Source organism: Carassius auratus, chromosome 5 (assembly GCF_003368295.1).
Source record: "Carassius auratus strain Wakin chromosome 5, ASM336829v1, whole genome shotgun sequence".
Lineage (NCBI taxonomy): Eukaryota > Metazoa > Chordata > Actinopteri > Cypriniformes > Cyprinidae > Carassius > Carassius auratus.
Window position 1 is genome coordinate 28,923,974 of NC_039247.1, and position 22,234 is coordinate 28,946,207.

Below are 22,234 nucleotides of genomic sequence, written 5' to 3' on the forward strand. Positions count from 1 at the left end.
TCTAAACAGTCATTGCTTAGGATGTCCATCTTTAAATGTGCCAGTTAAAGGTCACAGCATTGAAGTTACATACAAATGCATTTGGTATGCATTCTTTCACAGTTTATTTGCTTATATTTTGTATATATAACACTTGATGATTATCTTATCAAGATAACAAAATATAGTGGTCGCACACCAAATGAGAAGCACAACGCTGTGTCGTGGCTTGGGCAACTGACAGATCACACACCAGACACATTCAATTGGAGCAAATCATCCAAAGCAGTTCATCTAATCACCAAACAAGCAGAGATCACTTCAGCCGGTCGACAGCTGGTCAGTACTCGACGCAGCTCCCGGACTCTGGAAGAGAATGACTTCCTGTCTGTCGGTAATAGTGGAAAGGTGGCTCTCGTCTCGCTGCGTCCCGTCCCTCGGCTGTGTCTCAGTCGCCCTCTTCCTTCTCTGCCCCGCCCACACTTGTCTTATTATTGCCCAGAGACGGAGTCCCTTGACATTCACATGAGGCCTGACCTTTTTTGAGACCGTTTCCAATTAAATCTTGGCAGGTTCTTGTCTGTACAAAGTTGCCTGAGATGGCCTTAGCCTGCCTAACTTCACAGAGATGCACCACTTTTCAAGTGGAGGTGGCGGAGCGTGTTGATGACTCATCGAGTACGGCAGAAGGATGTCTGCTCGTGGAGATAATTGCATTTTTCTCACCTGTGCCGTTTATTTTGTAGGCCTTCAAAAGTGCCGCGATGAGCTCATACTGGTGTGCGGGGAAGGGTGATGTCATCGAGAACTGGTGCCGCTGTGACCTGACGGCGCTTGGCAAAGACGGGCTTCCCAACTGTAGCCCCCTGCGGCGGCCCGTGTAAGTTACCCGCATCTGCAAGCATCTTCATGCAATGCTTGACTCCTGGCACCTCTTTTTGGCAGAATATTAAGGCATCCTAGACTTAGGCAAGACGTGATGCTGCCAAATATGCCTCATGTTCACTGCCAAATTGTGAGGCAGCATCTCATCAAGACAATTGTTCGGTGACTCAGGATGTCCATTACATTAAATGCTGAGTCACATAATGAAATATACAAAATATGTTTAAGAAGTTTCTTCTGCTCACCAAGGCTATGTCGAATATACAGCGAAACGGTAATATTGTGAGATATATTGTAATTTATTCCAGTGATGTCAAACTGATTTTTCAGCATCATTACTCGAGTCTTCAGTGTCACGTGAGCTTTAGAAATCATTCAGATGTGCCGATCTGTTGCGCAAGAAAAATTTCTGATCATTATCCATGTTGAAAACAGTTGTGTGGTTTCATATTTTTGTGGAAACTGTTACTTAAAAAAAAAAAAAAAAAGTTCAAAAGAACAGTATTTGAAAAATATTTTTTTGTAATATGATAAATGATGTCATTTTTGATCACTTAATGCATCCTTGATTAATAAATAAATTACTTGTTTATATTAATTAAAAAAAAAAGTAATAAAATCTGCACATTTTAAAAAGGAAGTGCAAAAAAAAGTGGACGATATTGTGATTCACGTTTACTCTGATTCAGTAAATGCCTACTGCTTAGGGAGCTCAGCGGGTTTCGGAACGGAGCCATTCTGTCAAATCCTACTAACACACACACAATGCTGGCTTGTCTTTATTTTCCCAGACTGAGACTGGCTCCACACCTGGAGCCCTCCAGTATGATGGTGGCGCTGGAATGGATCGATGTGGAACCCCTGATTGGCTACAAGGTTTCAGATTACATCATTCAACACAAGAGAGTAGAGGACCCATCAGAGGCAGAAATCTACACAGGTAAGAACAATATTACAGAGAAGAATGCCTTCTTCATGTAATTGTAATAAAGTCTGTGCAAAAACAATTTCTTAAAATAGGGGAACTACGTTTGGAATAATTAAGTTTGTTTAGGAGATTGTTTGAAAGAGGATCTGCTCACAAAGGCTTCATTTATTTGATAATGAGAAGAAAAAAAGATAATATTGTGAAATATCTCTACTATTTAAAATAGCTTTTTACTTTTTGAATGTATTGTAAATTTGTAATTTATTCCTGTTATAAGTGACTGTTCCTGTTATGATTTGCTGCTTAATAAACATTTATGATTATTTTCAATGTTTAAAAACAAAGTTTTTGCTGCTTATATTTGTGTCAAACCTGATACATTTCCATTCAAAAATGTTAGTAAAAATGGAACAACGGCATGACAGTATTTTAATTATTTTAATATTACAAAAAAAAAAAAAAAAAGTTTTATTTATTGTGTTTACTTTCTATTCATCAAATAATCTTGAACATAATAATAATATGCAAAATAATAATAATAATAATAATAATAATAAAAAATTGAAATAATAAATCAAATAATAATAATAATAATAAAATTAATCACAGTTTTACCATCACATGAATTAATTGAATTTTAAAAATATATAAAAATAGAAAATAAGTATTTTTGTTTAGTTTACAATATTACCTTTTTATTACTTTTCCCCTGCATTTTAATCAAATAAATACAGCCTGGTGAGCAGAAAGGACTTCTTTCAAAAGCATAAAAAAAATCTAAATTATTATAAATTTTTGACCAGTAGAATATATTGATGTGAACAATACAGTTTACAATTTATTGGCATTATGTGTTGTTCTACTCAACCTGATACAGCGTTGCTCATAGAAGCTTTTTTTTCTCTCTCTCTTCTTAAATTTCACTCTCTTTTGGCCTAATGGATATTGTCCAATCTTACGAGATGCTTCCAATCATTTCGATGTGAATGTACCATTCTTATGCCTGTGGTCAATTTAGAAATCTAATTTCCTAGTGCTGGGAAACTGCAGTTCAGTCCGGGTTCTACAATGATGTTGTCCTCGTAGCCTGCGGTCAGACTCTGAATACATAACTGATCGTCTTGTTGATCAGGTCAAATCTGGTTCAGCTTCCGTGGCACTACGGTTTCAGGGGCAGGGGGAGATGAAGACGAGGGAAGAGACGGGGTAATAACGGTCCGTCTGACTGACAGTGACCTGTAGCCGTCTGTCCGAGTCATGGCTTGTGAGTCAGAGTTTAGGTGACAGGAATCTAATAAAAGAGGAGAGATGAAATGTTAAGGTTGAACAGGCTGGGTTTAGTCATCTGATGAGTGAAAGCAGGAGATGAAGACAGTTCCTGGCAGGGGGACAGATGGTGTGACGTCTTTGACTCTGATCAGTTAGAGAGACTGACTGCAGGGTTACACCCTCCAGAGACCAGACCTGAGATCAGCTGCTCGTCCTGTGTTGTGTTGCTCATGTGAGGCTGTTTTTACACGTCCTCCAACTGCTTGGTCCGAAACAGAGTTTGAATGTCCCATTGTAATATTTGGGTCTGAACCGTGTGTTCAAACATTCATTATGCAACAGGTTTAATAGTATTAGTAGTATTAATAAATTAAATAGTTAATCTTTTATAAATTCGATTAATTATTCATAATTTTTTTAAACAGTTCAAACAGAATATTAAAATGGAAAACATGGTTTTAATGGAAAACTTGTTTAATAGGGCCTTAAAATGTTGTTCGTGTTAATCTTTTAATGTAAATTTCACGATTTCAATGAATTAGACAAGTTTATTTATTAAAATTGAATTCAACCATTAAAACAGAACTATTAAAACAGAAAAAAAATAGGAATGAAGAAAAAAAAAAGATTAAAGGTCAAACTAAAACTAAATTTGGGGGAAATAAAATAAATAGGGCCCAGAAACATACAATAAACCCTCTTTATATATATTTCTTTGCCTCTGATGCATTATGCACACAGAACAACACTTTGGTTTGTCTGCAGCAGATGCAAGAGGTGCAAAGAATGCAAGATGTTCTCTAAAGATATAATTAAGAGGAAAGCACTGCATGAGAGATATAAACCATAAGCAAACAATTCTGCAAATGATACATCATCAAGAGTGTTTCACTCTCACACACCCCAGACCACAGGCCACCAGTAGACTTAGAAAACCACTTTCATATCCAATGAATCAAACTATGAAAGCCCTGCTCCGTGTGAAAGCCCCTGAGAGAACCCGGTGATGTCAACATGCTCATTTTCTATCCTGCGATTATCAGATGGTGACCATAATCAAAGGTGAAAGACATACTGACAGGGGCTCTTTTTTTTCATAGATTCAAACATCTTTTGGATCATGTATCGCATTCTGTAAAATCCGAGAAAAAATACACTCTGTTTTACAACAAAGGGATCAAGTGTTTCAATATGAAATTAGCGGATTTGTGGAATAATGGGAGACATTTGGAAACTGGAATTCTTCAAGGAGGAAATTTGGTAGTTTAAAGACAGGATACCTGGGAAAAGAAAATGCTATTAGGGTCAACGAGGACAAAATATTTTCTAGCTAAACAAATGTTTAAGTCAGCTTTCTTAATGCAAATAATGGTATTGTTTTGTTTTGTTTCTGTTTTTATCAATGGAAAAAAAAAAAAATCAATAAATTGCTGCCCCTGATTTTCCCTTTGCAATGATGTCATAAATTCTGAGCTGTCAAAATTAGCGCATTAGAGGAACACCATGTAACTCTTGTAAGTTCGACCCAGGTTATGAGTAAAATATGCCATAAAGCAGGTCACACTCTTCCTCTGGCAGGTATGGGTGGGGCTGTGTGTACTGACCCCAACACCAAACTTACAGAGTGTGGTTCTAGCCGCGGCAATAGAATCTGTCCCGTTAAGAGGTGTTCTACCACTGAAATAATTTTAGAGACATTATTTGAAGGTCGAAAAACTACATAGTGTTGCTTTAACGCAGGCATTTTTTTTTTTTTTTTTTTTAGTTTAACAAGTTAAAAATATTGAACGCAATTAACGCACAGGTGGAGTTAGGGTGGGCCACCCCACTCACAACTGTTATTATAAAAAAAAAATTTGGGACAAGAATTGCATTTATTTAGATGCAGAACTTATATTCAACCACATCAAAAGGGAGACTTTTCAGATGTGCTCTCCAACTTCACCTCAGTGCTAGTCAAACAAGTGTGAGAAAGGTATAGGGAGCTTCAGTAGAACAACAGTGAACTGCGGTCAGATGAGATGTGGTCAGGCCATAAGTCAGTAAAAATAAATCTTACTGTCCTGTCAGCCATTATACTGAGCTCGTAGCACGTGCTCTCCAGTTTGCACAAATGCGCTGGTGCGGGCTGTAGCCTGTAACATTTCATATCAAAGCTTGGACTCATGGAGTTACCAAAAAAGTAAATTATGTTTAATGTTTAGGAGTCGGCCAAATACGATAACACCACAGACCTCCAAGAGTACCCAGAGACACTGCCTACATCACCAAGTCTATTGATTATGTAACAGTCACAAAGCCCATTACTGTCTGGGTCAACCAGAAGCCATGGATGACAGGGGAGGTCTACAGACTCCTGAAGACATGGAACGCTGCCTTCAGAGCTGGAGATGAGGTGGGCCCGAGGACAGCCAGGGCCAACCTGTCCCGCGGCATCAGAGAGGCTAAGATACAGAACTCCAGGAGGATAGCTCATCAATTCAGTGACAGCAGAGACACTAGGAACCTGTGGAAGGGGTTACAGACCATTACGGACTTCAAGCCCCCACCGCAGACCTGTGACAGCACCATCTCCCTGCTGAACGAGCTGAATGCCTTCTTTGCTCGTTTTGAAGCATAAAACAGCACCACGGCACAGAAGACTCCACCTTCTCCTCGACCAGATGATGGCGCTGTCCCCGGACAGCTTGAGGAGATCCTTCAGCAGGATCAATGCACGCAAAGCTTTGGGTCCTGACAACATTCTTGGGCGTGTACCCCCCCCCCCCCCCCCCCCCCCCCCCCCCCGTCTCCTCTGACTGTGGAGAGAGTGAGCAGCACCAAGTTCCTGGGTGTGTACATCACAGAGGAAAGCACAGCAGCATCTTTACTTCCTTCGCAAACTGAGATGCCAGAGCCCTTCATGTGCACCTTCTACAGAGGCACCATCGAGAGCATCCAGACGAGCTATTCCAGGACATTTATGGAACCCGTCTCACCCGTAAATCCCTCTCCATCACAGGTGATCCCACTCACCCATCATACAGCTTCTTCCTTTAGGCTGTCAGGAAGCTGAATGCCCTATCGTCTTTGACCCACCCCCCCATGCCCCCCACCAACTCCCACAAACACTCTGGGACCTGCACCAGACACTTTGTACAGCATTAGTCACTACCTCATTCAGCATTGACACTTTAACCAGATTAAATAAGCTCTTTTGCATTACAATCATTGTATCTGCACTGTTTACTTCACTGGTTTGCACTCTGTCTGTCATGTGCCTTGTGCTGCTTTACTTATCTTTCTTTTTTTTACATGACCTATTTTCATATTTGTATAGTTGTACTTTATATTTTATTATCTGTATTTAATGTTCTACTGTTAGTGTTATCTGTTCACACCAAGGGTCTGAGAGTAGTGCAATTTCAATTATCTCTGTGTATGTACTGTACATTTGGAAGAATTGACAAGAAAGCAGACTTGACTCGATTTTATTCTAATGTTACTGATAAATATTTATTTATTGACTTTTGTCGACTTATTCTCATGCACCTTTGTTGTCCCCAATTCTTTACACCAAATATTAAAAGTGAGTGCAAAGATGTAAATCTCAAAAGAAAATCAAAATTGTGAAATTCTTGTGAATTTGCAAAGAAAATGTATTAATTGTCATAAATCATGACATAACACAAATAATTAATCATCCTAAAAAGCATATAATTTTTTTTTTTTTTTTGTTGAGTACATTTGTAAGTAAATATGCTGGAAACTGCTTACTTCGCTACATGGAAACGAGTTATGTCACCTTAATTCCTGGTATTCCTGCACATACATCAGGAAGTTCCCAGCTTTGCAGGCTTTATGTCAACAAGTTAGTAACGCAATAGTACCTCGTGTTAATACATAAAAGCCAAGTTCAGTATACATATACATATACATATATATATATATATATATATATATATATATATATATATATATATATATATATATATATATATATATTTATTTATTTTTATGTTCTGCTCAAAGATGCTGGCCTAAAGAGTTAAATGCGTAAAGATTTCACTTGAGATTCATGACTTTGGCCAAGTTCCCATCTGCTGTGAACAATCAGTACAGATCTGAACACTTTCTAAAACCAGTGCTTAGACTGTAATATTTATATATGGCTACAAAGACTGTACAGTTAAAAAGTGAAAAAATAAAAATCACAACCCCCTTCTCTCTTTTGGCTCCATGGACAAACTCATGTTGTGTTTAAAAAAAAAAAAACAAAAACAAAAAAACAATCCACAACCAACCACTGTGTTCACCTAAAGCAGTTGAATCACTGCCAACAAATATGTTTTAAATTTACTAATTAAACTAAATAAAATGTTTAGAATTGTGCCGACCAATGCTGGGAAGCCAGAATGTTCTTGTCTTGCCATCTATAAACATCTTTATTACACGCTGTTTGCCTCACAATTTTGTACACATAAAATCAGATTCTCGGCAACAATGTGTCACCATGCGTTACCATTAGGTTAACATCCTGAGCCTGGCTGACACATATTCACACAGCAGGACAAGGAAGGGTTTACATGAACTGCAAGCCAGTTCTAATGGGTTTAGACAAGACCAGACTCACTTTCTGTACTTTTACTGTCTCCACTTTGAATAAAAAAAAAAAAATGGATTGTGGTGAAACAGAGTGTTACCTTTATATTAAATTCATATTGATCGCTGATTTAGAAACAACAGTATGATTCTCCATTTTTGGGCCAGAGTTTTCTGTTGAATTATTATTATTTTTATTTTTTTACTCTTTGTGTCTTTTTGGAGTTGCATATAATATAAGTAAAACTAGTTGTCCTAAAAGTCAGAATGTATTCCTCATGGATGCAATCAAGACATTAGACAAGCCAAAATCAACCATTTAGTTCATTAATGAGGAAAAAGTGTCACAATTACAGCATAATGGCAAAATAATGACAACAATAATAATAATAATAAAATGAATATGGATGCAGGGGGTATAAATGTCAGGCAAAATATCAGCTCAAATACAAGGACACAGTACTCAAATAGGAGTAGTATATCAACAAAACAAAAAGGAAATTCTTACGTGAGCATTTTGATCAATAGTTTCCTGTAAAAAAATAAAATAAAAACACATCACTTGGGTCAGAATGTGGATTAAAGTGAAATAGCAAGTACCTAACATCTGCATGGTGGCATTTTTTTTCTTCACCATTGTCAAAAATAGATTTTATTGTGTAGAAATGAGAAAAATAAGTGTTATATATTGATCATCTGGCCTGAAAAGCTGGATGAATTGGAGCTTTTCTTCAGATGTGTTGTGAACATGTTGATTGGAATGTTTTTGCCTTTCGACAAGGAAAGTGTTGAATTTTTGCATTGAGAACTGCTGTAAACCTCTAGATGGCATCCGTTTGCTGAAGCACAGCTCACTTTCACAGTCGAGGACTCGTGCAGTGCTGGAGGAACCAAGTGAGTTGCCTCATGGATATTGCTATCTGCTAGCTCTAACCTTGTCAAATTTAACGGAGATTGCAGTTAACCGTAGTCCCTTTTCAAAATCACATTTTGAACTGGCTTAAAAGGACTTGACCTGCTGTGCAGCTGACATTTGTCTCTCTCTCATCTCATTCTTTCATTTCCCAACACATTTGTCCATTTGATTTAGGGCCAACTGCTTTAATTTTCCAGAAGGATTCGTATATCATCCAGACATCAATGCATTTTATTTTATTTTCTAAAACGACATTGCTCAGTGTTTGCGCTTTCAGGAGATGTGTTTGAATTCAAGCTGACATCTCAAACTTTTGGTTGCAGACTTTCCTATATTGGCAAATCTGAGCATGGTATAAGATGTTGTTGAGATCTCTTATTAAACTATCAAAGAGAAACGAGATTGCTTAATCAAGCAAAATTTGCTCTATATTTAATATCATTGCTGTCTAGGAGAAATCAGGGAAATCTTTTTTTTTTTTTTTTTTTTTTTTTTCGGAATTGTTGGTGATGATGATTTTTTAGTCAGTTTTCAAAAGGTACACTTTTGTACCTTTTAGGTACCAATATGGACTCTTTAGGTACAAATGTGTGCCTTTTGAAAACGTACCGCCCCAGTGACAGCTTTTGGACCAGTTTTTCTGAGAGTGTAGGATAAATACAAACAGACTCAAATAAGATGCCCTTTGAAAGACAGTAAGAGAAAAATGCTATAAAATGCAGTGTGTATAGATTGGTTGAAATGTCGGATTGCAGACTCTGGTATCTTGACATTAAGATATCTTATGAAACTACAAATGAGACATGCGAGATTCCTTCATCAAAAGTTGTCATTCGCTCTCTACTTAATCTCATTGCTGTCTAGGATATCAGATATCAGGGAGATCTCATTCCTGAATCATTTATGACGATCAATATTTAGACTATCATTTGCTCTCAAAAAAGCTCACATTTAAGGGCAGCATAATATTAATGTCATACTTTTTAGTGGCAATATTTGTATTTATTCTTTTGGTGATCACTGTCATATCTGCCACAAGCTCCAGTGCTTTACAAAACAGCAGCTTATGAAGTTTCTGATATTTCATGCAATTACAAAGTTTCATGCATAATGAACGCTGACACATGACGTTATGCACTTGTCTCATATAGACTGGCGACAGAGCTTCCTGCTGTAGCAGGATTTCGCAGTCGCAAGACCACACATGTTGGTCTGAGTTTTTAATTTGGGTGAGCTAGCGTTTCTGTTCATCCGGCAGCCCGGAAGAAGCACGATTCTTCCAAATCTGCTAATTAACGAGGAGAAGGGTGTCAGAGTGTGAGTGTCTCTCACAGTTCCTCGCTGTGGACACATAATGGGAGTCTGCAGGATGGGTGGGGGGAATTGCAGAGGGAACCTGCTGCCACATGCCAATGATGTCATCTCACAGCTCCGCTGTCAGACAGCGCTATAGGACATTCGATCTTTGATTCTCATCTCCATTTCAGCCTCCCGTCACAGCATGTTTCTTATCGGGAATCCGTCATTGTCTGACACCTCCTGCTCCTCATCTCCCTCGCCGAGGACTCGAGCCTTCGCTCCGTGGAGGGCTATCCTTTAGTTTACATAACAATTCCGACATCACCTTTGAGTGGAGCGCTATCCCAGAGTGCCGATGCTTGTTCATAAGCCAGCTTATCTGAAGCGAGATTCAATTAAAAGGAGATAAAAGGGTGTCCTTCAGGATGAGTGGAGATAACGAATTGGAGAGACTCAGCTGACTTGCTTTGGTGCTTAATTAAGGATGACCTCATCGCTAAAAATGGCTCCCGCTTCCCTTGGCGTCATGAGTGGGCCATCAGCAGATTGGAGTACAGGCAGAAAGCCAAGTCTGGCTTCTTTATTCAGCACACACATACACATTCGCTTGCACATACTCGCAAAACACTCGTGGTAATGCAAAGGTGAGGCTGAATGGATTTTGAAGCGGTTTCACAAGGCATAGACAGTTAACGTGGCATGCATATGAACACAAGAACAGTCACATCCAATTAATTCAATGGATGCAATGATGTGAATTTTTTTTATTATTGTCATTTTAAAAAAGGTTGACATCATCTTTGGTCTCCTTCAGTTGATGTCAGATGAAGTCACTGTGTTTGGGACTTGAATTCAGGAGAGCTGGTGTCACAATCTTAATATATGACTGATCATGTGGTGGCCAATTAGCTCATATGGCATTTAGATCTAAAAGTGCAAGGTTACTAAAGGTCAAAGCCAAACAGACCGATTTAAGCCTCTTAACGACATATAGAATTTTCTCTCGTTATCAAACTATACAATTTTATTTGCTAGAGCGGAGCTTTCCAAAGTGTGGGCTGCAAGTACAGTAATAGCAGGAGGGTGTGGACTAGGCTAAATCAATCGGATCTGATTTTTCCCCATCATAATATCAGTTTGAAATTTCTCCAATATCCAATCTTCATTTTTTTTTTTTTTTTTAAGTGAGGTGAGATACCTTGCTTATTGCTAATTGTGTTGCATTAGTCATTTCTAATGATTTAGCTGACAATAGAGTGCTGCAGGAATGAGTCATAAAACCCAGAAACATGTTGCAATTTTTTTTAAAAAAATTTGTACTTCCTAAGTTTTTAGTCAAATGTCTAAAATAAGGTCTGTGTTTAACACAAGCTCAAACTGTTTTCTTGTTTTATTCTATGACATAAAATACATCAGTAAAACCCTCAGAAAAATGGCTGTTGGGAACATTAAATATCATGTTCTAACAATTACTGTATTAGAATGATTAATCAAGCTTTGATTATTCAGCTTTTGCAATCATACATACACTATTCATATTCATACACATATAGCTGCTTCATATCAAAAATAATAATAATTACAATAATTACAAAAATCAATCCAATTATAACTGAATGCGGACACTGACACTATTGTAAAGCAGTCTATTATATAAATTGTTATTGAAATAAGTGTGATGTGACATTGCAGAGCTCCTGCAAACATCCACATCTCTCTGATCTGATGCTTTCTTAACTGCTGTTTTCTCACTGTTGTCACTGTTACTAGTCGCTTTCACAGCCTCCTTGTGTCTATAATTACGCTCTTGCAAACATCACAGTCAAACTTTCCAAATGTGGATTTTAAATAAAGAATGATCAAGTCATGCAATCATGATTTAAATTGTTTTTATCTTTTTACTTCTGGTGATTGTTCAATCAATCAATCACCTTTATTTATATAGTGCTTTAAACAAAATACATTGCGCCAAAGCACTGAACAACATTCATTTGGAAAACAGTGTCTCAATAATGCAAAATGATAGTTAAAGGCAGTTCATCATTGAATTCAGTTATGTCATCTCTGTTCAGTTGAAATAGTGTCTGTTTTAATTTGCAATCAAGTCAATGATATCGCTGTAGATGAAGTGACCCCAACTAAGCAAGCCAGAGGCGACAGCGGCAAGGAACCGAAACTCCATCGGTGACAGAATGGAGAAAAAAACCTTGGGAGAAACCAGGCTCAGTTGGGGGGTCAGTTCTCCTCTGACCAGACGAAACCAGTAGTTCAATTCCAGGCTGCAGCAAAGTCAGATTGTGCAGAAGAATCATCTGTTTCCTGTGGTCTTGTCCTGGTGCTCCTCTGAGACAAGGTCTTTACAGGGGATCTGTATCTGGGGCTCTAGTTGTCCTGGTCTCCGCTGTCTTTCAGGGCAGTAGAGGTCCTTTCTAGGTGCTGATCCACCATCTGGTCTGGATACGTACTGGATCCGGGTGACTGCAGTGACCCTCTGATCTGGACACAGACTGGATCTGGTGGCCACGGTGACCTCGGAACAAGAGAGAAACAGACGCTATTAGCGTAGATGCCATTCTTCTAATGATGTAGAAAGTACGGTGTTATGTGAAGTGTTCCGGTTCCAGTTTACCTAATTAATGCAGCCTAAAAATCCTTTAACGGATTTGGATATTAAAAGCATATTAGTATGTTATGTGTATGCCAGGTTAAAGAGATGGGTCTTTAATCTAGATTTAAACTGCAAGAGTGTGTCTGCCTCCCGAACAATGTTAGGTAGGTTATTCCAGAGTTTAGGCGCCAAATAGGAAAAGGATCTGCCGCCCGCAGTTGATTTTGATATTCTAGGTATTATCAAATTGCCTGAGTTTTGAGAACGTAGCGGACGTAGAGGAGTATAATGTAAAAGGAGCTCATTCAAATACTGAGGTGCTAAACCATTCAGGGCTTTATAAGTAATAAGCAATATTTTAAAATCTATACGATGTTTGATAGGGAGCCAGTGCAGTGTGGACAGGACCGGGCTAATATGGTCATACTTCCTGGTTCTAGTAAGAACTCTTGCTGCTGCATTTTGGACTAGCTGTAGTTTGTTTACCAAGCGTGCAGAACAACCACCCAATAAAGCATTACAATAGTCTAACCTTGAAGTCATAAATGCATGGATTAACATTTCTGCATTTGACATTGAGAGCATAGGCCGTAATTTAGATATATTTTTGAGATGGAAAAATGCAGTTTTACAAATGCTAGAAACGTGGCTTTCTAAGGAAAGATTGCGATCAAATAGCACACCTAGGTTCCTAACTGATGACGAAGAATTGACAGAGCAACCATCAAGTCTTAGACAGTGTTCTAGGTTATTACAAGTAGAGTTTTTAGGCCCTATGATTAACACCTCTGTTTTTTCTGAATTTAGCAGTAAGAAATTACTCGTCATCCAATTTTTTATATCGACTATGCATTCCATTAGTTTTTCAAATTGGTGTGTTTCACCGGGCTGCGAGGAAATATAGAGCTGCGTATCATCAGCATAACAGTGAAAGCTAACACCATGTTTCCTGATGATATCTCCCAAGGGTAACATATAAAGCGTGAAGAGTAGCGGCCCTAGAACTGAGCCTTGAGGTACTCCATACTGCACTTGTGATCGATATGATACATCTTCATTCACTGCTACGAACTGATGGCGGTCATATAAGTACGATTTAAACCATGCTAATGCACTTCCACTGATGCCAACAAAGTGTTCAAGTCTATGCAAAAGAATGTTGTGGTCAATTTTGTCAAAAGCAGCACTAAGATCCAATAAAACTAATAGAGAGATACACCCACGATCAGATGATAAGAGCAGATCATTTGTAACTCTAAGGAGGGCAGTCTCAGTACTATGATACGGTCTAAATCCTGACTGGAAATCCTCACATATACCATTTTTCTCTAAGAAGGAATATAATTGTGAGGATACCACCTTTTCTAGTATCTTGGACAGAAAAGGGAGATTCGAGATTGGTCTATAATTAACTAGTTCTCTGGGGTCAAATTGTGGCTTTTTTATGAGAGGCTTAATAACAGCCAGTTTGAAGGTTTTGGGGACATATCCTAATGACAATGAGGAATTAATAATAGTCAGAAGAGGACCTATGACTTCTGGAAGCAACTCTTTTAAGAGCTTAGATGGTATAGGGTCTAACATACATGTTGTAAGTTTAGATGATTTAACAAGTTTATACAATTCTTCCTCTCCTACAGTAGAGAATGAGTGGAACTGTTCCTCAGGGGGTCTATAGTGCACTGTCTGATGCGAAACTGTAGCTGACGGCTGAATGGTTGCAATTTTATCTCTAATAGTATCGATTTTAGAAGTAAAGTAGTTCATAAAGTCATTACTGCTGTGGTGTTGGGAAATGTCAACACTTGTTGAGGCTTTATTTTTCGTTAATTTAGCCACTGTATTGAATAAATACCTGGGGTTATGTTTGTTTTCTTCTAAAAGAGAAGAAAAGTAATCAGATCTAGCAGTTTTTAATGCTTTTCTGTAGGATATGCTACTTTCCCGCCAAGCAATACGAAATACCTCTAGTTTTGTTTTCCTCCAGCTGCGCTCCATTTTTCGGGCTGCTCTCTTTAGGGTGCGAGTATGCTCATTATACCATGGTGTCAAACTGTTTTCCTTAACCTTTCTTAAGCGTAAAGGAGCAACTGTATTTAAAGTGCTAGAAAAGAGAGAGTCCATAGTTTCTGTTACATCATCAAGTTGTTCTGAGGTTTTGGATATGCTAAGGAATTCGGATACATCAGGAAGATAACTTAAAAAGCAGTCTTTTGTGGTAGAAGTGATGGTTCTTCGATACTTGTAACAAGAAGTAGAATTTACAATTTTGGCTATATGAAGTTTACACAGAACTAAATAATGATCTGAGATATCATCACTTGGCTGAATAATTTCAACACTATCAACATCAATTCCATGTGACAGTATTAAATCTAGAGTATGATTTCGACAATGAGTAGGTCCTGAAACGTGTTGTCTAACACCAATAGAGTTCAGAATGTCTATAAATGCTGATCCCAATACATCTTTTTCATTATCGACATGGATATTAAAATCACCAACTATTAAGACTTTATCTGCAGCCAGAACTAACTCGGATGTAAAATCACCAAACTCTTTAATAAAGTCTGTATGGTGCCCTGGTGGCCTGTATACAGTAGCCAGTACAAACATAACAGGGGATTTATCATTAACATTGGTTTCTCTGGATAATGTTATATGAAGCACCATTACTTCAAACGAGTTATACTTGAAGCCTGTCCTCTGAGAAATCCTGAAAACGTTATTATAAATTGAAGCAACTCCTCCCCCTTTGCCTTTTAGACGCGGCTCGTGTTTATAACAATAATCTTGGGGGGTGGACTCATTTAAAATAATGTAATCATCAGGTTTTAGCCAGGTTTCTGTCAAGCAGAGCACATCTATATTATGATCAGTTATCATATTATTTACAAAAAGTGTTTTCGTAGAAATGGATCTGATATTCAATAAGCCAAGCTTTATCATTTGTTTATCCATATTGCATTTGTTTTTTATTTGTTGAACCTCAATTAAATTGTTAACCTTAACTTGGTTTGGACGTTTTTTGTATTTTCTAGTTCGTGGAACAGACACAGTCTCTATAGTGTGATATCTAGGTGAAAGAGTCTCTATGTGCTGAGAATTAACTGACCTCTGTGACGGGAGGCAGCTAGCAGACGGTCGGTTTAGCCAGTCTGTCTGCTTCCTGACCTGGGCCCCAGTTAGTCAAGTATAAACACTAAGACTATTTGCCATATTTCTAGACAGAAGAGTGGCGCCACCCCAGGAGGGATGAAGACCATCTCTTTTAAACAGGTCAGGTCTGCCCCAAAAGCTCGTCCAATTGTCTATATAACCTATGTTATTCTGTGGGCACCACTTAGACATCCAGCCATTGAGTGATGACAATCTGCTATGCATCTCATCACCACGGTAAGCAGGGAGGGGACCAGAGCATATTACAGTGTCTGACAGCATGCTTGCAAGTTCACACACCTCTTTAAAGTTATTTTTAGTGATCTCCGACTGGCGAAGTCGAACATCATTAGCGCCGGCATGAATAACAATCTTACTGTATTTACGTTTAGCATTAGCCAGCACTTTTAAATTTGCCAAGATGTCAGGCGCTCTGGCTCCCGGTAAACATTTGACTATGGTGGCTGGTGTCTCTATATTCACGTTCCGTACAATAGAATCGCCAATAACTAGAGCACTTTCATCAGGTTTCTCAGTGGGTGCATCACTGAGTGGGGAGAACCTGTTTAATGTTTTGATCGGAACAGAAGAGCGGTGTTTTGACCCACGACTACGCTGCCTCACCGTCACCCAGTTGCCCTGCTGCAGGGGCTCTGCTGGAACCGGACAATGTACAGGAATCCCTGAGCTAGACGCATCCAAAGCCATATCTAGAACCCTAACATTCTTACTGTCCTCAATTAAATTTTGGATGCGTGTCTCTAATTCTGAAATCTTCTCTGTCAGCCTAACTGTTTCCCTGCATTTATCACATGTGAATCCCTCATCAGCGACAGAGATAGATAAACTGTACATGTGGCAAGAGGTGCAAATAACAATTGTAGGAGAAGCCATTACTCACCGTGCTTGATGAAATATTCTTACTGCGGTTGTTTGATGAACTTGTGGAAAACGAGAGGAGAGGAGAAAAGAAAACGCTAATGACAAGCTAACGAGTGCTAACGCTTTGCAGGTGTGCTGCAGTCACGGAAGAGTGAACGATCAAAGTTAATCTGATAAGATTGATCGGTAATATCAGAAATATGGTGTGAATTAAGTTATATTTTACAATTAAAAAAACAAACAAACAGACAGTGATAGTAAGAAAGATTATAGAGAAAAAATATAAAATAAAAACAGCTACATGGAGCTATGATTAGCTACAGAAGGCCAACAGGAAGTAGAGAAAATAACAGGGGACGATTGTTTTTAGACTTCAAAATTAATATAATAGTTGTGCCTGTTTTTATAGATTAAAACACAAATTAGCAAAAATGACGCATCTGGTTGCATCACTTGCATATATATTTTTAATATCTAGAGCTCTATAATAAAGCAATAATATTCCTGATGCCATTTACTACGCTGCTTCTCCATGAAAGGATATTTTCAGTGCTTGTACAAAATACAGGAACACGTTGAGTGTTGAATCAGATCCCCATCTTAAATTAATGAATATATAGTACAGCAAGACATCAAATCCTTAAGTGACCAATCCCACAGAAAGAAGGGAGCTCTTGCTGACTTTTGCTTATGCCTAAGCAGGGGGATATAAGCAGGGGTCTCATTTATTGTTAAAATGTTAATTAAAGCTAAGCACAGTCTTTATTTGCTTTGTCGTGACTTGTCTACTCTTGTGTTGTTTTGTCTTGTCTTTTTGTTTAGTTGTTTTGTTTTAAGGTTTTACTTTACAGGGTAAAGCCATCACATTTATTTTCAAGGTTTCACCTCATTCCTCTCCAGGGAAGGTTTAATCAATGCTTCTGTATAAAGCACACTGGCTCAAATCTCATGGTTAGGGCCATTATACAGACTGTGTCTCTACTAATAAATTGAATAGACATAGTGATGTCAGATTAGCAAATGGCCTTAAAATACAGAGCTGCGATCAGTCTCTCTCTCTCTCTCTCTCTCTCTCTCTCTCTCTCTCTCTCTTTCTATAATGGTCTCTTAAGGGCATCATGCTCTTTCTGACGTATTAGCAGGTTGACTAATAGCAAAGACTCCAACTCTTTATTACCTTTTCAGAAATGCAGTTTATCAGAATGTTGATTTTACAGTATGCAAACACAGATATAATGGTTATGATGAAGACTGTATGGTGCACCTTAAAAGTATTCATAGTGTAAAATTCATTACATTCATAAGTGCTGTTCCTAAATAATAATAAGAACAAGCAATTGAGATCTAGTGGTTAATATTACACAGCTTAGTAAATACCTCAATACCTATGTAAATACTCAAATATTTATTTAGATTTATATTCAATTCATTAAATAAGATGGTCACCAAAAAGTACAGACTTTAAGTTTCCATTATTGTTTAAATAGTCAGTATATTAATTTACTGTTGTATGTGTGCATATGGTCAATATCAGGGCCGTGCAGAGACCTTTGGAGGGGCAGGTGCTCAAAGTATAAAAGGGGCACATGGAACAAGGCTTTAAATGGCGCTGTTCAAAATATCAATACAGCAATATATTGTGATGCATTCCTTGCGGATTCACGTATCGATATGGATGGTTATGTATTGATACAGCAGCAAATGCTTTGATGCAAAGAAACAATAGAGAAGACAATTTTAAGTTTAAAATAATAATAGTTCTGGGATTAGAAACTGAAATGTCTTAAATTGTACCAACCTGATGGCTTTTTCTTCTCTGTTTCAGCATTAATCTATTATTTTAACCGTCACTACTACTCTTGCACCTAATCAATAAGTCCACCTTAAATATTGATACAAAACATAAAAAAACTGATCCACTGGAATATAGTGATTAATATTATTATTACTGTTGTAGTTGTTATTGTCTAAAATTGAACACCTTTGCAATGTAAACAAATGACAGGCTACATTTGTTATTCATCTCCTTCACACTGCACTTTGATGTCAGGTATATTATGCATTTTTTATTGACACTGATATTTTTACATTTCTTCTTTTACATTGTTCTTTCGGACAATTCGATCAAATAAACCAGTTGAAAAAAAAAAACGGTTCACCGGTTCTTTTGCGCTCGATGTAATGTCATTAGCGATGACTGCCCTTAATTCAAGCCTTCAGTTTACCCTCGCTTATAACATAAGCACAGAATCAGTTCAGAATCAATCACCAAAAGAACCAGTTCGTTTCAGACGAGCTGTGAGTCAGTCTGCTTCACACTGAATCACACATGCGCAGTATCATCAGCTCAATGAGCGCTTCAGAACTCCTGACCTGATATTTAGATATACTATTCTTCAATAAATATATTTGTTTGACAGGGAAGCTGTGCGCAAACAGGAATATATATTATTAAAAAAAAAAAAAAAAAAAAAAGCACCCCAGAAAAAAGGGCACTTTCTCTCCAGGAATAAAAAGGGCAGGTGCTCAAGCCCCCTTTTGATGTCTATGTGTGCACGTGCCTGGTCAATATGTACATTTATATGCATACAAATATATTTTATAAACCTAATCTAGATGTTAAAATGACTTTCCAGTTCAATTTCAATACAATTTCAATACAAATCTTTCTTTACATAAAATATAACCTGCAAACATTTGAGTATTTTAAATCAAAATCAAATATATATTTCAAATCTCCCATCAAATGTGAATGAGTTATCCAGGTTGAGCTGATGCCAGAGAGAGTGGAGGTAGTTTAACAAGAGTATAGAAGACAACTTTGACAACTGTAATCGTAAAAATATAGCTGCAAGTTGCGATGACGGTCCCAAGCCAAAGGCACCAAGGCCACCCCTTCAGCCTCTTGCAGTCTGGTTTTAGGATTACACCAATAAAAGAGTTAGTCCAGAAAATAGTGTGAATAGTGTGAAACACACACACACACACAAGGAAGGAACAATATATACAATTTTGGTATAACTTTACAATAATGTTTAATTTGCTAATATTAGCTATTAGTTCACCTTCAGTTGCTGGTCCTCATTGACTTCTATAGTGTAAAAAAAACAACACACCCAAGTCTCTGGGGACCAGCAACTGAAAGTGACCTATCCCTTTAAGTTCAAAACTTACTAATACATTATTCAAATTTAAAGTTCTATCAGTTAACACCAGTTAATGTACTGTGAATTAACATGAACATGAACATTTTTATTAACTAATATGAACAAAGATTAATAAATGCTGTAAAAATATATTGTTCCTTGTTAGTTCTTGTTAGTAAAGTAAACTATACTATAAAGTGACCTATATTTGTCTGTGTTTCAGTCAGTCTCGAATTGCCCACACGGAAAGCTCTTAGGAAACGGTGTCACTTGCGCAGCGCAGTACGATTTTAAATCTTTTTTTAGTACTGAACAAGGCTGGTAGGACACTGTATATGACAAGTCACGTAAAGTGATTTGACTGATTTGGATGTTACGTACAAAGGGTGACAGTGTAATGCATTAAAGGAAAAGAACATTCATATTTTCATATTCACTGGCAAAAATCAGAATCGAAACTAAAAAATTAAATAATCATTGAGAGAAAAGGGGGTTTCGGGGCCCTGCGCAACATGAGTACTTTATATATAGGGAGGATCAGCTCTGATCAGCTCTGTTACCAGATATCAAGAGTTAAAATCCTCAAATCAGAGCTTCTCTGTTAAAAAGGATACATTTTTAGGCCAGTGTTTAGCTTATTGCAATCTGGCAACACTTGTTCTCCATTGCAGAAGCACAGATGATGATCTGAAAACACCAACAAACAAATAAGCTGGCGTTTAGCAATCTCCATGTGAGATGTTCATCTTAAATGAAAGTGACGTCTGTGTTCTGTCATGAGAGCTCGACTATATTGTTAGTGATTGTGGTTACTGAAAAAATGCACTTACTCAACCGCTGTTGTTTTAGTAGAGAAACATTATTGCAAATTGGAATTATTTGAATTACTATTAGGAATGTTATTGTTAAAATAAAGTATTTATTGTTTTTTTTTTTTTTTTTTTGGTAGTTTTCATAATGTAGACATAGAGAGTGCATATCTATGTATTTGATATTAAGTTATATATGAAATAGCATATGAGGTAAAATAAACTATGTGTATGAGTGAAGATTCTATTTATTTGTGATTATATTGATTTGTGCAATACATGAAATGTAAAAATAAATTTCTCAACTGAAATTAAAAAAAGTTGTCCAGCTTGATGAGAAAAATAGATACCGAGTTTGGTGACTGTAAGAAAAACATCAAGTTTGACATGTTTGCTATGTTTCCATAAATGCAACAGTATTTAAGAGAACAAGAATCGCTTTGCAGTTTTACATTGTTGTGCTTTGACATTATACATTATTAAGCTAAAGTTTGTAGCACATCAGGCAAAAATATAAGGCTGAATTCAAAGCATTTTTAAAATGACACGTATTGCTTCCAGTTGGTGCACTGTAAAACCTGACAAGTAAACTTAACTCAAACCGTTTGAGTAAACAGATTGCCTTGATTTAAACCCTGTAAGTTTTAAAACTTTGCATTCAAATAATTAAGTGATTAACTAAGTGCTGATTGAGAATTAGTGATGAACAGCTGCTGTTAACAAACAGAATCACTGAAGAAAAGAGAAACACAAGAACTACTACAACTGACTTCTGACACAGACTTAGATGAAATCAACTGAAATAAAATACATGAAATCTCTCAAGATCTGATTAAACAACCCCACAAACAGCATCAGCAGCTCCACTTATTAATAACCAGACTGACTTTATTTCTGTCAGACGTCTACAGAAGATCTTATTGAGAATGAATTAAGGTTTAGATGTTGATTTATTGTTTCATTTGAAGTAACCATGTTAGAGATCAGTGTTTGCTTTAGTTGGGCTCTTGACCCTTGATTTCTGTCTTAGTCTTTTCTCTGGCTGTTATAACCATGTGTTTCTAAAACATATTTGTTGTAACTCAAAAGCCCAGAAGAAATATCATCAGGTGTTAACCTGTACCTAGATGTAGGTTGTTATACTTTATATCGGTGATGATAATCATCAATTATTGAACTGCTAGGAGTCTAGTCTCTGATGAAATAGGTGTTGTGTATTTTGATTGGTTATAGTAAAAGTGATTCTAAGAGCCAGTGCTTCTGTAATAATCAGTTAATACAAAGACTTTCCAAACAGTGTGGTCTTCTACGGTGTCAAACAGTCACACACAGACATCAATAATCAGAATATGAACCTCAACAATGGTGACCATAAAAAAAAAAAAAAAGCTGCAGAGCATGCTGGGAGCCATGGATGAGTTTTGTACTACAATAGTACCCAGCATGCACTGCAGCATGTTTTTTTGTCACCATTGTTGAGGTTCATATTCTGATTATTGATGTCTGTGTCTGACCAACTACTGGGATGGAATACAAATGTATGTGTACAAAATGTTTATGAAGCCATTTTTATATTAACTGATTATCACAGACTCTTAGGGTCACTTGTATTAGATTCACTTCTACTAATTACACATTTGTTTCCTCAGAGATTAGACTCTGTACAGATCAATATTTGTGAACAATAATTAATAATTATCATCACCTATATGAAGTATAACAACCTACACCTAGGTACAGGTTAACACCTGATGGCTTTTCTTCTGGGCTTTT

The 22,234-nt window shown here is 37.3% G+C and overlaps 1 protein-coding gene across 3 annotated transcripts in view; it reads left to right on the plus strand.

Annotated features, from left to right (window-relative positions):
- LOC113084639 (astrotactin-2-like) overlaps positions 1-22,234 on the plus strand; it is a 479,964-nt gene that overhangs the window by 410,908 nt on the left and 46,822 nt on the right. For all 3 annotated transcript variants that reach the window (XM_026254924.1, XM_026254923.1, XM_026254926.1), the window contains 2 exons: positions 726-859; positions 1,656-1,804. In XM_026254924.1, the coding sequence (XP_026110709.1) occupies positions 726-859; positions 1,656-1,804 (283 nt within the window). The remainder of the gene's footprint in view (positions 1-725; positions 860-1,655; positions 1,805-22,234) is intronic.